This window comes from Cibotium barometz, chromosome 49 (assembly GCF_041138505.1).
Source record: "Cibotium barometz isolate CiBa-2024 chromosome 49, ASM4113850v1, whole genome shotgun sequence".
Lineage (NCBI taxonomy): Eukaryota > Viridiplantae > Streptophyta > Polypodiopsida > Cyatheales > Cibotiaceae > Cibotium > Cibotium barometz.
In genome coordinates this window covers 23,935,949-23,952,047 of record NC_141094.1, presented here as the reverse complement: position 1 = coordinate 23,952,047, position 16,099 = coordinate 23,935,949, and the positions used below count along the sequence as shown (strand labels likewise).

The 16,099-nt window shown below is 41.3% G+C and overlaps 1 protein-coding gene across 1 annotated transcript; it reads right to left on the bottom strand.

The window, feature by feature from the left end:
* Nucleotides 1–6,653: 6,653 nt before the first annotated feature.
* LOC147610407 (chaperone protein dnaJ 20, chloroplastic-like) lies at nucleotides 6,654–7,737 on the bottom strand. Its single transcript, XM_086786383.1, has one exon. The coding sequence runs from the start codon at nucleotides 7,600–7,602 to the stop codon at nucleotides 6,865–6,867; it is 738 nt and encodes a 245-aa protein (XP_086642509.1). The 5' UTR covers nucleotides 7,603–7,737; the 3' UTR covers nucleotides 6,654–6,864.
* Between the last annotated feature and the right edge of the window lie 8,362 nt (nucleotides 7,738–16,099).

Sequence of the window (16,099 nt, the reverse complement as noted above, 5' to 3'; positions counted from 1 at the left end):
TCTTAACAGCTCTCACAGATCCATCATTTGAAAATGTTGCCCGATACATTTTACCAAGAATACACCCCTCACATACATGTCTAGTAGGGGTCTCAAGAGTTGGCAACTCAAACACCATATCATGCCTTTGAAGGCATAACAAACTACCATAATTCAGATGGCCAAATTGTGCATGCCATAATTCTACATCACTCATAGCACGAGTCATAGAGACTGAGCAAGCATCATGCTGCATTTTCTCAAATATATAGGCCATGAAACAAGGTACCTGAGGCAATGATGGAATAACCATCATTTCTATCCTGAATTGTACATCTGTCATCCACAAATTTCACCGTCAAGCCTGACAAGGCTAAGGCTAAAATTGACAACCATTTCTTCTTAATGCTTGGCACATATAAAACTTTAGAAAGAGTAAATGCACCCCCATTTGCAACAATGAGCACAACTCTACCCACTCCTTTGACAAGATATGAGGAACTATTTACACATGTGACAGTTCCTGTACTTGGGACAGATTCCAAAGATGAGAACAATTTTTTTTGTGAAGTAATGTGCTTACTAGCACCACTTCAAAGTACCAAGCATTCGATTCTACCACTGACATGCATACATCATGAATAGAGGGGTCATAAAGTGCAATGTACTGTCCATGCCCAATCATCTTGAGCAAAACTTACAAATTCCTTCTTCTATGCACTTGGTGTAGATGCATTAGCCACAGCCATGCCCGACTCTTTCTTTTTCTCCTTCTCTAGCCTTTTCTTGCACTCATTTATGTAGTGCCTTGGTTTCGTGCAATAGTGATACTTGCCCTTCTTTTTAGTCTTATCACCTTCTTTCTCTGCATCCTTACCTGAGAATCCTGATTTTGGCTTATAGCCACCATTCAAAGAAGCTTTACCTTTGCCTTTCTGATTGGCAACAAAAGCTTGGTCACCAACTCGCATAACAGATATGTTTTTCCTAGATTGCTCTTCTTGCAAGAGTACTGAAACCAGCTCATCAAATGTAAAGGCATTTGGATTTTCCTTCATCATGAGTCTAAGGGTAGAGGCAAAACTTTGATAAGAATCTGGCAATACATTGAGAACTGTGGGCACCAATGTACTATCAGGATATATTTCATCCATACTAGCAAGATGCTCCTTAAAATCTTTGATCTTGGTCAAGAAGCTGTCCATTGAGTCTCCCTCATTCATGTGCTCAGACTCCAACTATTTGCGTAGATATGCAACATGTGCTTCATTGCGCACCTGGTATAATGCAGCAAGTGCATCCCATGCCTATTTTCAAGTCTTACATGACCGAATATGAGGAATAACGCTTCGCTTCACAGAAAGTGCAAGTAATGCATGTGCTTGTGTGCATCTCTTCCATCCCATCTCGTTTGAGCAGCAGTGGGAGGTATTGGTGGTGCATGTGGAGGAGCCACATCTGTATCACTCTACTTTAGATGTACCTGCAGCACCTGCAGCACCACCTGTTGCACTGGAAGTTGTGAAACAGGACGAGTTTCACTACTACTGACCACATTCCACCAAAGGTCTTTAACAAGTAGTACATGCCTCATCATATAGGACCACAATGGGTAGTTAGTCCCATCAAGTTTGTCCTCAGTAGACAACATGTTGAATACATCACTATTGCTAGTCATGACTTTCTACCAAATGCAAAATCTTTCAACACACTGCAAGTACTCAGTATTCACTAAATGCAACGCTTCGCTTCACAGAAAGTGCAAGTAATGCATGTGCTTGTGTGCATCTCTTCCATCCCATCTCATTTGAGCAGCAGTGGGAGGTATTGGTGGTGCATGTGGAGGAGCCACATCTGTATCAGACTCTACTTCAGATGTACCTGCAGCACCTATTGCACTGGTAGTTGTGAAACAGGACGAGTTTCACTACTACTGACCACATTCCAAAGGCCTTTAACAAGTAGTACATGCCTCATCATATAGGACCACAATGGGTAGTTAGTCCCATCAAGTTTGTCCTCATCAGTAGACAACATGTTGAATAAATCACTATTGCTAGTCATGACTTTCTACCAAATGTAAAATCTTTCAACACACTACAAGTACTCAAAATTCACTGAATGCAACGCTTCGCTTCACAGAAAGTGCAAGTAATGCATGTGCTTGTGTGCATCTCTTCCATCCCATCTCGTTTGAGCAGCAGTGGGAGGTATTGGTGGTGCATGTGGAGGAGCCACATCTGTATCAGACTCTACTTCAGATGTACCTTCAGATGTACTTGTAGCACTGGTAGTTGTGAAACAGGACGAGTTTCACTACTACTGACCACATTCCAAAGGCCTTTAACAAGTAGTACATGCCTCATCATATAGGACCACAATGGATAGTTAGTCCCATCAAGTTTGTTCTCAATAGACAACATGTTGAATACATCACTATTGCTAGTCATGAATTTCTACCAAATACAAAATCTTTCAACACACTGCAAGTACTCAGTATTCACTGAATGCAACCCTGGATGAATGCAACCCTGAATAGATGCCAACTGACTGAATCACCTACAAAGTATATGAAAAATAACACAGAGTAGAGAATAGAGTGTTATTGGCGAAAGTATGATGGTCGATGTTGTTGAAGACATTGTAAATGCTACTGCACACCAAATCTTTCTCACTACACAGCCCAAACACCCAAAATCGAACAGAACCAATCTGAAATGACGTCTCTCCAGAACGTTTGCAAAAACCTTGCGGTGCCCAAAACACGCCCGAATCGTACCGCAGACCCCAAAGTTTCTGTATACTTTCCCATTGACCCCAAAACTTTGTATATAGCACACTACAATATATAGATAGAAAAACATGGTTGTGAGGAGGGAGGCAGACTATTAGATCAAGTGTCAAGGATGCTAGCTCTGATACCAATTGTTGGAATTAGGATTAGTGTTGCAACAATGCACACACACAAGATAGAGAAGTTTGAGAGCACACAAACTCACTAGATTAGAATGAACAAATGTTAGCGTTGCAACAATGCACACACACAAGATAGAGAAGTTTGAGAGCACAATGCACACACACAAGATAGAGAAGTTTGAGAGCACACAAACTCACTAGATTAGAATGAACAAATGTGTGCTAGATACAAAAGATAAGCACACACACAAGATAGAGAAGTTTGAGAGCACACAAACTCACTAGATTAGAATGAACAAATGTGTGCTAGATACAAAAGATAAGCACACAAATTCACTAGATTAGAATGAACAAATGTGTGCTAGATACAAAAGATAAGTACACACCCCAAAATGAGTAGATAAGAGGGTGTACATACACACGGGGGAAAAAACTCCTAGTGTGAGGGAAAAAGTGTCCTGGTGGTCCTAAGTGTGTTCACACACATCACTACCATATAATGCTACAACACATAAGAGAGTGCAAGACACAAGAGAGATGGATGGCTAAATTTTCTTCTATCTTCTTCTCTTCTCTAGAACCATATAACTAAAAGATAAGAGTACATACATAAAGGGAAAGTATTCTCCTATAACAACATACAAAGTAGTCGGTCTATAGTGTGAACCTAACTATATGAGCTAGTGCTATAGCTATGCCATAACTCTAGTACTCCAAAGTGGCTGTCACACAGATTGTCTTCCACTGGCAGCATATCAACCATAATCGCACCAACCGTGCCAGTGACATAAGTGCAAAAGCTATCACCCATGGGAGTCTCCCTCATTCATATGCTCAGACTTTAACTGCTTATGTAGATAACCAACACGTACTTCAGTAGTACCTGGTACAATGATGTAAGTGTATCCCAAGCATGTTTAATAGTCCTGCATGACCGAATGTGAGGAATGATACTCCTCTTGACTGACAGAGTAAGCAACGCCGCCTGCGTATCTCTTCCATCCCACTTTTTTTGTTCTTGCGTAGGAGACACGCTATCCTATGGTAATGCACCATATGAAACTGAGTCCGTGTTTGCAAATGTGCCTTTTGCATCATGTTCATCAAAGTAACCAAGACATTTCTCAGTGTACCAACCACAACATTTCATATCCCTTTGGCTAGCAATACATGCCGCATCATATGGGATCATAACAAGTAGTTGGTCTTGTTAAGCTTATCCTCATTGGATAACATCCAAAATACATCAATGTCTACCATTTTTTATAATACCCAAGCAAGTACTCACACAACCTACATGTGCTAAGTGATCCTTTGACGTAACCAAGGTGGTTGCTAATAAGGCCACTGATGATGTAGACCTACAAGGTGTATGAAAGAAATGTAGAGTAAAGTGAGTAGAGATTTTACTCATAAGATGTAGAGATCGATGTCATTGAAGTGTAGCTTGTAGACAAGATCCGATGTGGTGAGTGTCTGATGATGCATTCACGTGTATTTGCACACCCATCTATAGTAGATCTGACATTACTACTCCAAAATTTGATGAAGATTAGTGCAAATCTGGTCCTCGAAGATGTCTACACAAAAAATCAAAAACCGTGCGAACGGCTCCTAAAACGCGTCCGAAATGAAAATCCGACTGAAAAATTATAGTACAAAGTACAGTGCATTGCACACTTCTAGGTCCTTTTTCTTCTTAGAGAAGGGCTCCTTGATCTAATTCAAGAAGACATACGACTAGGGGAGAAGGGTAGGCAACAAATAGGGACGAGGAGCGTATGCTCTAATACCAAATGTTGGAAAAGGGTTGCAGGAATGCGCGCACGCGTGCGCGTGTGCACACACACACAGTGGAGAAGCTCAAGGGAGCACACAATGTGATGATAGATAGATAATGAATGTGTGTCGTACAAAGATGATAAGTATAAGTACAAAGGGGGAAAAAAGTACCCCAAGACTGGTCCTAATATGTTCACACACATCACTACCAAATATGGCTACATTATCGACATAACTAGAAACACAAGAACAAGAGAGCTATGAGTCTTATGAACATCAAGATCCATACAACCAACATCAAGATCCATACAACCAACATTAGTATGATCCCTATGGATATCTTGAACAAGCTTCACCATAGACTATGCCTATATGTTGACGCCATGGTACAACAAAGAGTAAGAGACCTCAACAATATGGTGTATAGGCCATTGATACAATGCTTTTGGTGCAAAGGGCCACATTGTATTGTAGAGTATCCTCACAAAGACCTTGCACTTAATCCCTTGAATACTCCAAGCACTACTCTGAATCCCATATGCCAAACCCCAACATAATTCCTGATGGAGACACATGTTATAAACAAGTACAGTTTTGAGACCATGCGTATAAGAATTGTCCCAACATAGTGACAATCACCCTACTGGTGGAAGCATTAGTTAGCACGTCAACAAGCCTTAAATTGTTGAGTGTCTAAGAAGGATTTATTCATACATTCCCCCTTAATGCCATCACAAGGCTCCAAGACAAGACAAGGGCAGCAATCAAGTGAACGTCCAAGGTTGCCAATAAGCAAAAAGCTCAAGCTTCAAATTCAAAGCAAGTCGCTAAAGAGAATGAGGTGCAAGCCCCAAAGACCATCGTAGCCCCTAAAAAGGCTAATGAAAGATCCAAAATAAGAATGCTTTGATGAAATCCAAAAGACCTCGAGGAGCATGTGGGAATGTAATGAAGTATTCCTCTTCATTGACAAGATCAAACTCATGGCCTTTTGAAACCAATCATCATGGGGCCTAGATCTCCCTCTCGTCCTACCACATCATAGATAATTTAGGGGAGGTTGAGATGCCAAATGGGTCACATCGTTGGATCGCTCTCATCAAGGATCTCATTAGAAGAGCCCTACACCTCCCAATTGTCTTAACAAAATTCCACAACAATAAAGAAGCCATGGCCGAAGTTTGGCACCTGGTCCACCAAAGAAGGTCTCAATTCTAATGGGGCTAGAATTGAAGAAATGATGGTCCCAGAATTGGTGCCCTTGTCCCACGTGCTCACTTTCCTCACTTACAAGAAGGTTAGGGACTGACGCAACTGGGTGTCACTCACCATCCTAGACAAGTTGCTTTCATTTGCCAACTGGTAAATTAGGCCAATGCCTTTACCAGCAGTGAACTCCAAGGCTCGTGCAAGAATCCGGGAGGCAAGTTATAATGTGTCTACATGCTTACAAAGATTCTTTGTCATGCCATCGGCAAGAATTTCCACCCCATGTGCCTTGCCCAGCCCTATCCAATTGATGAAGTAACATCTCTTTGACAACCCTAAGCCTCAACTTCCCCCAAAGAGACAAAAGCTGGAGACATCTCAAAACCCCTCAATCTCATTAGTTTGTAAATGTGGGAATTGGGATTTCAGGATTATCATTGGACGAATCACAAAAAAGGTTATTTTTTAAAATTCGAGAGTTTTGATTAACTAATTTTTGGAATGGTACCAAGTTCTATGTCTTACACGGATTTTGGAAAGCTTGATAAAATTTTCCCAATAGAGAGAGAGACCAATATACCAAAAGATGGGGTTGTACTGCTTGGGCTTCTTATAGAACAGTTCTAGTGTAGTTGAGTGAGATAAAGTTGACTCTCGAGCTGATGAAGCAACATCTCTTTGACAACCCTAAACCCCAAAGAGACAAAAGTTGGAGACATCTAGCAACCCCTCATTAGTCTGTAACTGTGGGAATTGGGATTGCAAAGTAGTATCTTAAAAAGGATTATCATTGGTCGAATAACAAAAAAGGTTATTTTTTAATTCAAGAGTTTTAATTAGCTAATTACCGTATCTTACAAGGACTTTGGAAAGCTTGATAAAATTTTTCCAAGTGAGAGAGAGAGAGAGAGAGAGAGAGAGAGAGAAAGCAAAAGATGGGTTGTGCTGCCTGAGAGAGGGCTTCTTCTTCCATTCGAGCTAACATGATTTATATGTGGCCGAACTCTTAGAGAAACTCGAGTTGCGGCGGCGCATCATCGCGCCCCATGATTCACTTGCATCCTTCCCACCATGTGTCCAGTAGCGATGGCCCTCTTGGTGCCGCTGGCGGCCTCCGAGTTTGCTGACCTGCGCTTCCCACTGCAGCCTCCACGCCGCCGAGATTTCACAGCGGGAGGCGGCCGCTGCACCATATTCTGATGGGCGGCCGCGCCCACCACCATTTGGACCGGCCATTCCCAGTGCTTGCGCGCAGAAGGGGTGGAGGAGGCTGTAGTCGTAGGCGGCTCTGCGCTCCGGGTCCGACAACACCTCGTAAGCTTCTTGCACTCTTAGGAACTTGTCCACTGACCGATCGTGATCGTGATCTTGATCTGGAGTACATTCTTCACAGGAGCTGATCATATAGTGGGCGCGGTCCGGGTGGAAGCGCTTGGCCATGATCCAGTAGGCGCTCTTGATCTCGGCTGCACTGATGGCCTGGTGTGCCGCCCCGGCCAGGCCAAGCACGGCGTAGAGGGTACTCATCTCTTCATCAGTAGGGCTAGCTCTAACATGAGGGCCACTCTTCACTGCACCGCGCACTATCAGCACTCGCCTGGAAGGAGCGCCAGCTGATCGAGGTACTGCAGAGGAGGGGCTGCAATGATGAAGGTTGATGAAATCTACCTTCCTAGAGCTTAATACATAGCACTTGGAAACGGGAATGCATGCCATATACTAGATTAAAGGTCAAGAGCTTGGAGGCTATAGATATGGCGATGAAATCAGATCAGAAGAAGCCTGTAACTAGAGTTATGATGAGGGCAAAAGTCTTGCAGAAAAACTTGGCAGGAGAAGAGGCTAAGCTGCCTTGATTAGAGGCGATCAGAAACTGCGCATATATATATATATATATATATATACACATGAGAGGCCTCTTCGATGTCGCCGCCGCGTTCCATATCTTATCAATCTGTTCGATCATGGCCAGCCAAGGGGTTGACTTCCTCCTCGGCCCCATTAGATGCGATTTTTCCTTCCATTTAATGATGACCACGTAGCCCCTGTGCCTTATCTCTCGTAACTCGTTGCCGCGTGCACCCATTATACCACTTCGTGCATTTTGCGTTGCCATATGTACATAAACATGCCCCATCATGCATGACAATGATATGTTTCTAGAAGTTTTTGCCACATTGGTTGTCCCTTGGGTACCATAAAGGCCTTTCGGAATGTTGGAGTCATGGACATTTTTATCTCAGAGAAAGGAAGAACAAGGATTCAATCCACATCGTCTTTAAAGGCATGGAGACATTATCTCTACGGGTCTCACTTTATGTTCTTGACAGATCATCAGTCTTTTGTAGTTCATTTGTGATCAACCGAACTTGAAAAGTAGAAAGGTCAGATGGGCTGAATTGATGCAGGACTTTGATTTCATGATTAGATATAGAAAAGGTAGCTTGAATAGCATTGCTGATGCGTTGAGTCGAATTGGTGAAGTTAATGAACTTAGCTTCATGGAAATTACTTCTAACTTGTACGATTCACTCAGGGGAAAATGCAGTACATATATTTTCTTTGGAAAATATTAGAATTGGGTAAAATCAGGGTCCAACTCTGAGGTAGATCAAAACCTGGTGAATCAAGGAAAAGCCAACCAATTTTTTATTCGAAATGGTCTTTTATTCCAAAACGATAAGGTTTGCGTACCAGATGTGCCGGAAATTAAACTAAGGATCCTATTTGAGTGCCATGATGCACCATCAGCACGACATCTGGGCATACAACGTACCTTAGCTTTGGTTAGAAGGACTTTTTATTGGCAAAAAAGGAAGGATTTTGTTCAGAATTATGTGACCAAATGTCATCGTTGCCAGATTAATAAGGCAGAGCAACTTAAAACTGCCGAGTTATTACATCCTTTGGATATTCCGTCTCGAAAGTGGGAAAGTATTTCCATGAATTTCATTATGGGACTTCCACGTACTAGTAGAGGTCACGATGCCATTTGGGTAGTCGTGGATAGATTGACAAAGATGGCTAGCTTTTTATCCACAAAGACAACAGTTAAAGCATCGGAATTGGCTTACCAATTTGTCGAGCAACTGTTTAGACTGTATGTTCAACTCCGGATATTGTGAGCAATCGTCGAGACTCTAAGTTCACGGCTCATTTTTTGTAGAAAGTTTTTAAAAAATTGGAAACTACTTTGAGTATGAGTTCCTCTAATCACCCACAGTCTGATGGGGCAAACATAGCGTGTGAATCAGATTGTAGAGGATATGCTTCGTGCATATGTCTCTGGAAAACCATCGAGTTGGGAAACATATCTTCCAATGATGGAATTTGCCTATAACAGTTCTAACCAAGGGTCACACATGGAAATGGAGAGTCAAGAGTCACTTGAGGGCCCTCCTATATAATAGAGACATGGGGAGGTTCTCTTGTGTAGAGCATTGTGTCTACTCTCTTGCCATTTCATGCTAGAGCTATGTGCTGCTTGAGTGAAGTCATATCTCTTGGTGGTATGGGACACTAAGGTAAGATATGTGGTACTTCATTGTATTTATGTATGCACCCTTGGGCTCGGGGGTGGTCAGGTGGATGAGTATATGCCTGGTTTATGCATGTTTATGCATAGTTATTAGCTAGAGAGATCTTTAGGGCTTTAAGAAGGAGATGCCACGCATGGTCCTCCGAACTCTAGATTCACCAATAGGCTCTGTGAATAGCACCTTAAATTTTGTGAAGAATGCGTTCAACCGCCCTATTTTTTAGTGTAACTCCAGCAAAGGAACGAAAAAGTTCCTAGAACCTCAAGGTTCGCTCCCACAAGAAGTGGTCAAATGATGTCAGATGCCGTAATGTTTCAAACATTTGGTGTCAATCCTCAGCTAGGTTTATCCCAAGCAAATCATGACCAGCAAATAGTCTAACAATTACAGTTACAACAAATAAGAAATGTTTCTTTTTCTGTACCAGGATAAATGCTTCACAATACACACAATAGAAACTGCACACATTGCAAGACGCGCTATCCACATAAGCCCACTATAGAAATGCCTTTACACTAGAACCAAGTTACAGTTTTTCTTTGTTTAGAGAAGGAATAAGGAACACGAGGAAGGATAAAAAGAAAGTGTTAGGGGACTACCTCTTCACAAAGGGATTGTAAAGGCAATTATAGTATGTGTTCTCAAACACAATGACCCTATAGCCACAAGGCAAGGTTGGCAAAGGACAAGTGCCATTAGAAAAAGTGCAACCCAACCCCATCGGGTAAGAGATCACATACCCTGAACCATAGGGTCTCATGCAACCACCTTCTTACATTCCACCGCCATGTGAATATGTAAAAGAGATGTTGAAGATGATGTTTGAAATGGGAAGGGGGTTGGAATCATTATAGCACCTAGAGGATGATGTTTGAAATGGGAAGGGTGTTGTAAACAACATAACACTTAGAGGCTCAGAGTTGAGCAAAACCAAGACAATCCACATCTCAAGGATGATGACTAAATTAGATAGAACTAGAGATTGCATTCACCTAGAAAAGTTTTATCAAATTTTATGAGGCCATGGGATAGATTGATGATTACACCAAGATCTGTTTATTTAGACTTTGCTTGAAGGCAAAGTAGGCCAATCGTTTAGGTCACTAAACCCACTTGAAAAGGCCAACTACACGGTCTTAAGACATGATTTCATAGTAGGATTCTTGCCTAATGGAGCCAAATGGAACCCTATCACATAGATCTATAACCTTAAGTAGGAGAAAGGCGAAACAATACAGGACTACATTGCTAGAACCAAGTATCTCCACATGAAATGTAACACCTGTGAAAGACTAGATGACTTATCGCTCTTATGATCAATCTCAAGAGCAAGAGGATATCTCTACAGTTTTGACACTAGATCTTTGATGATTTATCTCTCATCGATCACTTTATGATCAGTTGTCGTATATGAGCAAGAGGCTTCATGACCATCTCTACAGTTTTAGGCACTACATCTTTGATGAGTGCTGCCCACGTAGACAATCTCCAAGCGAAAGATGTAGAAGTCATCCACCTGAACCAAGAGATAGGGGAGACATCATCCAAAGCCTCATTGTCAACCAAGGGTGCCCAACCAGCACCAACTAGAGTCCTAGTAAGGGACATGAGCGTGGATGAGTTGGTAGAGAATTTGTTCAACCATTTAACACCTCAAATAGGACACCCATATCTATTCCCATAATAAAGAGATATGGTTTGGTGAAATCATACAAGTACAGAACTGAAGCATAGACAATAGTATTGTGCTCATTGCCAATGCTATGATACCCATGACATAGATCATTGTTAGTACCAAAGGGCTCTAGCACCATGACAGATGCTCATTGTCAGTACCAAAGGGCTCCAACACCATGAAAGATGATCCCTAGCAAAGGCAACCATTGGCCTTACTATCCCCACCACTCACTCCTTTAGTAGGCACACAAAGGCACATGCTTCAATACTTATATATTAAAACCTGTTACCATGAGGTATGTATAGACATCCCCAATTGTTGCCATATCTACCTTTGGTACTACCACCCCATTTGCTTCCTCCTCCAAGAACTGCACCAGTACAATAGTACTCGGTGACCCTGCCCGCAAAAACAAAAACCTAGAAATAAGAGAGCTATGAGTCTTATGACTAACAAGACCCATACGAGCAACCAACAATGCGATCCCTATGGGTATCATGACCAAGGTTCACCCATAGACTATACCCCTCTATTATTCAAGGCCATGGTGCAAAAAAAAAACCAAGAGCCTCAACAATATGGTATGTAGGCCCTAATGCAAAGGCCCCAACCATATTGTAGAGTGTCCTCACAAAGACCCTACACCAAATCCACGGAGTGCTCCTAGCACTCTGAGTCCCGTGCCCAACCCTAATGTAATTCCTAATGGGGGCACATGCTATAAGTGCAGATTGAGTCATGCTTACAAGGATTGTCCCAATAGAGTGACCCCCATGGTAGAAGCATCTGCCTCCACTTCGACGAATAAGGAGAACTCATTCACACATAGCCCCCCTTAATGCAACTACAAAGCTCCAAGCTAAGACGAAAGGAGCATCCAAGGCTAGAAATAAGTAGAAATCCCAAGCTTCGACTTTGAATCAAGCAACTAAGGAGCTAAAGGTGCAAGCCCCAAAAGCTGTTAGTAGCCCCCCTAAAAAGACCAATGAATGAGATGTAGAGGCCTAGAAGAAGAAGAGCTCAAAGAGCATGCATAAATGCTATGCATGATCAGTTTCAACAAGGGAAACAATGTCATGACCCCATTGAAAGTGGTTCAAACAAGAGCTCCGAAGCTACCTCCCTTACAGAGATAGCTAGCAATCTACTACTCAAACACGCTCTTCCCCAAGAAAAGAAGCCCAAAGACTATGAAAACCTTCGAAAGAAACTCAAGGAGTATCCCAACCCCATGTTGGAGAAAGAGAGATTGAAACAAGCCCAAGAGCTTGTGAGGAAGGTACATGCTAGTGTTAGAGCAAGTGGTTGAGTACGAAGTACGAACTCCACGTGCATATCCCATACCCTATCTTAGAACCAATAAGGAATTCTCAAAGTTTTTCCAAGGCCTGAGACAGACCTATATTCATACTTAAGAGGCCATAAGGAGAACTAGCTCCCGGATGTTGAAATATGCAAGTGAATGGGTGTGTGCGGGAACAAGCCCTTAGCTAGAGATTGTAAAAGGGAGTCCGTAATTGAGTTGGTAGTAGTGAAAAGGTGAGAAGAATCTACTGGATGAGAGAATCAAGGGTAGCATGAGTGAATATAGGGGTGTGGAAAGATTCTAGGAAAAGGTGCCCTCCCCAGATGTAGGGGAGGGATGTAGGGGAGGTGGCACAAATCAAGGAGAAATCAGTGGGGAGTGGGTGCTTGGCACCTTGTGGATGTAAAAGCTATAAATTGAGGAATTGGCCTAATGAGAATTTGCTGGTTTTTGAGTATCCATGCCTACATTATGCTATTAGATTAATTATGCACTAATCTTACTTTAATCACTTTCTAATTGCTATTAGATTAATTATACACTAATCTTACTTTAATTACTTTCTAATTGCTTGCTAATCATGTTGATTCTTGCATTTGATCCACCATAGCCCATCACATTGCTGAAAATTCAACTTAGTATCAAAGCCTAGCTTAGCATTCAGCTCTGTTTTAAGCCTAATCACCTTCTTAATTACTAATTAGATGCTAATAGCCTTATAAGCCATTTTTTACTTTCTACAATATGCTATTAGATTAATTATGCACTAATCTTACTTTAATCACTTTCTAATTGCTTGCTAATCATGTTGATTCTTGCATTTGATCCACCATAGCCCATCACATTGCTGAAAATTCAACTTAGTATCAAAGCCTAGCTTAGCATTCAGCTCTGTTTTAAGCCTAATCACCTTCTTAAGTACTAATTAGGTGCTGATAGCCTTATAAGCCATTTTTCACTTTCTGCAGTACCCACACTCGGTGGAGCTTAGATCTCTCTCTCCACACAACTCCATTGCCTATGAAATTCACACACCCTCTTGCCAACATCTTGGCACCTAGGCATGGCAACTTAGAAGCTCAAACCGTCGACGAATGCAGCCGGGAAGAAGCGTTGATTTGCTGACACCATTTTTTTGAGAAAAATTACAAAATCGCCATCACGCCTTTGAATTAGAACCATTGGAGCTAGCCCAAGGGATTTTTGGGTGTGCTACACATGTTGGTGGCTTGAGAATTTTGAAATTCTTCAAGGAGAAGCTACATGAAGCTCTGGATCAAATCTACACAACAAGTGACTTTGGTAAAACAGAGATTAAGCATTCATTATTTGGTCAAATCTTATTTTTTTGGGCTTGATCCTCTACTAGACTAACAGCTATTGATGCCCTTAAAAGCATTTGAGCTCATATGAACTCTAAGGCAATTGATCTGGCCTCCCTGTACAATCTATTTTTGCACACAAAACAAGGGATTAAGCTCACTAATTAGTGATTAATTAGCACTAATCACTAAATTTTGGTGCAATTGATGGTTCAAACTTACCATTAGGTATCTGATATAGACCTTTATCACTTCATATTACAATTTGAAGTTGGTTTGATGTCCCAACCATCTAGTACAAAACCAAATATCATTGGCATTATGTAATTTTTGGTGTATTCATGCTTAAACACTATAAACTTGTTGTAATCATCATTTTTGGTGTATTCATGCTTAAACACTATAAACTTGTTGTAATCATCATTAAACATCAAATTGGAGTTACAAAAGGGTAGATACTGCCCTTGAAACTTGAATTGGATCAAGAGGTAAGACCCCCTCCCTTCACATCATCACATGAGCACTACACAAGAAGTAGCTAAATTCAATGGGGAGCAATTCCATACATGGCAAACAAAAACCATGTATTTGCTCATGAGGAAGAATCTATGGGGTCTAGTTGAGGGAAGAGATGAATGTCAAGAGGAGAATGGGAAGGATGTGGAAGAGCAAAAATGAGATAGCATTAGGACTCATTACACTTAGGTTAAATGATGAAATCATTCACCACATTGTGGGGATAAAACAAGCTAAAGATGCATGGGATGAACTTAACAAATTATTTGGCACTCAAGCAAAGAATTCAAAGATAAATCTGCTAATGCAACTCTACAAACTTGACATGAAGGAAAGTGAACCTCTAACCACGCACTTAAACAAATATAAAAGCATCAAACAACAACTTGCAACCATTGGAAAGAAACTAGAAGATGATGAGACACTAGCAGTGCTTCTAAAGAGTGTGGACAAGGGAGAGTATGAGAACATTTTTGCAACCTTAAAGAATGTACCAGATTTGAAGTTGCATGAGATAGAAGGAGCTCTACTAGAGCAAGAGAACAAGGCCAAAGAGAAGAAAGGATTGGACCCAACAACTAGAGAGGAGAAAGCATCTACACACGAGGAGGCCTCGCACGAGGACAAGGATGAGAAATTCTAGCATTTGATCCACCATAGCTCATCACATTGCTGCAAATTTAACATGGTATCAGAGCCTAGCCTAGAATCCATCAAGTTTATGAGCCCATTATCTTGATAATCACTTAGCTAATCAGGATTAATAGATAATTAAGTTTTTACCTCTTTTCAAAGATCTCTCTACACCCCCAGCTAGTGGAGGAGCTATCTCTGAAGATACATAAAATTGGCCCAAACCACACATAGCCACACATAGCCACAAGCCTTGTGCTTTAGCCCATTCAAACAAATCATCAAATCGCCGAGTGCTGTGCAGCCGATTTTTGCTAATTCGCTAGCGTCTTTTTTCTGAGGAGAATCGCAGATCTTGTCTACACCAGATGGAATGGCTCTAATTCCTCTTGGCTCTAGGGGTTTTCAAGGGTGCTCTACAAGTTGGTGAAGACAATTTTTTATTTGATCAAGTCTATAGTGAGATCCAAGCTCTTCATCAAATGTGCAGGTGACTTTGGTAAAACAAAGATTAAGCATTCAATGTTTGGTCAAATCTTGTGTTTCTTAGCTTAGTCCTCTACTAGACTAAATTGCTATTGAGCCTTGAAAGGATTTGAGCTCATTTGGACCAGATCTGGACTCCCCGCATACTCTGTTTTTTGCACAAAAAATAAAGGATTAATTTGCTAATCAATGATTAATCAATAGCACTAATCACTATTTTTTGGTTTAATTGAGGGTTCAAATTAACCATTGGGTATCTGACACAAATCCTTATAACTTCAGATTATGATTCGGAGATGGTTTGATACTCCAACCATTCCGTATAAATTTGTTACCCTTGGTTTAATGTAATTTCTGGGTGAATTTGTGCTGATAAATCTGTTGTAATCATCACCTAAACACCAGATTGAGTTGTAAAAGGGTAGACACTGTCCTTGAATCTTGAAATTGGATCAAGAGGTAAGACCCCTTCACATCATCTCATGAGTACGGCACAAGAGATAGCCAAATTTAATAGGGAGCAGTTTTACACATAGCAGACAAAAACCATGTATTTGCTTATGAGGAAAAATTTGTGGGGGCTAGTTGAGGGAAGAGATGAATGCCCAGAGGTGAGAGGGAAAAATGAGTGGAAAAGCAGGAATGAGAAATCATTAGGACTTATCGCACTTAGTTTAAATGATGCGCACTCAGTTTAAATGATGAAATCATTCATCACATCACAGGGATACAA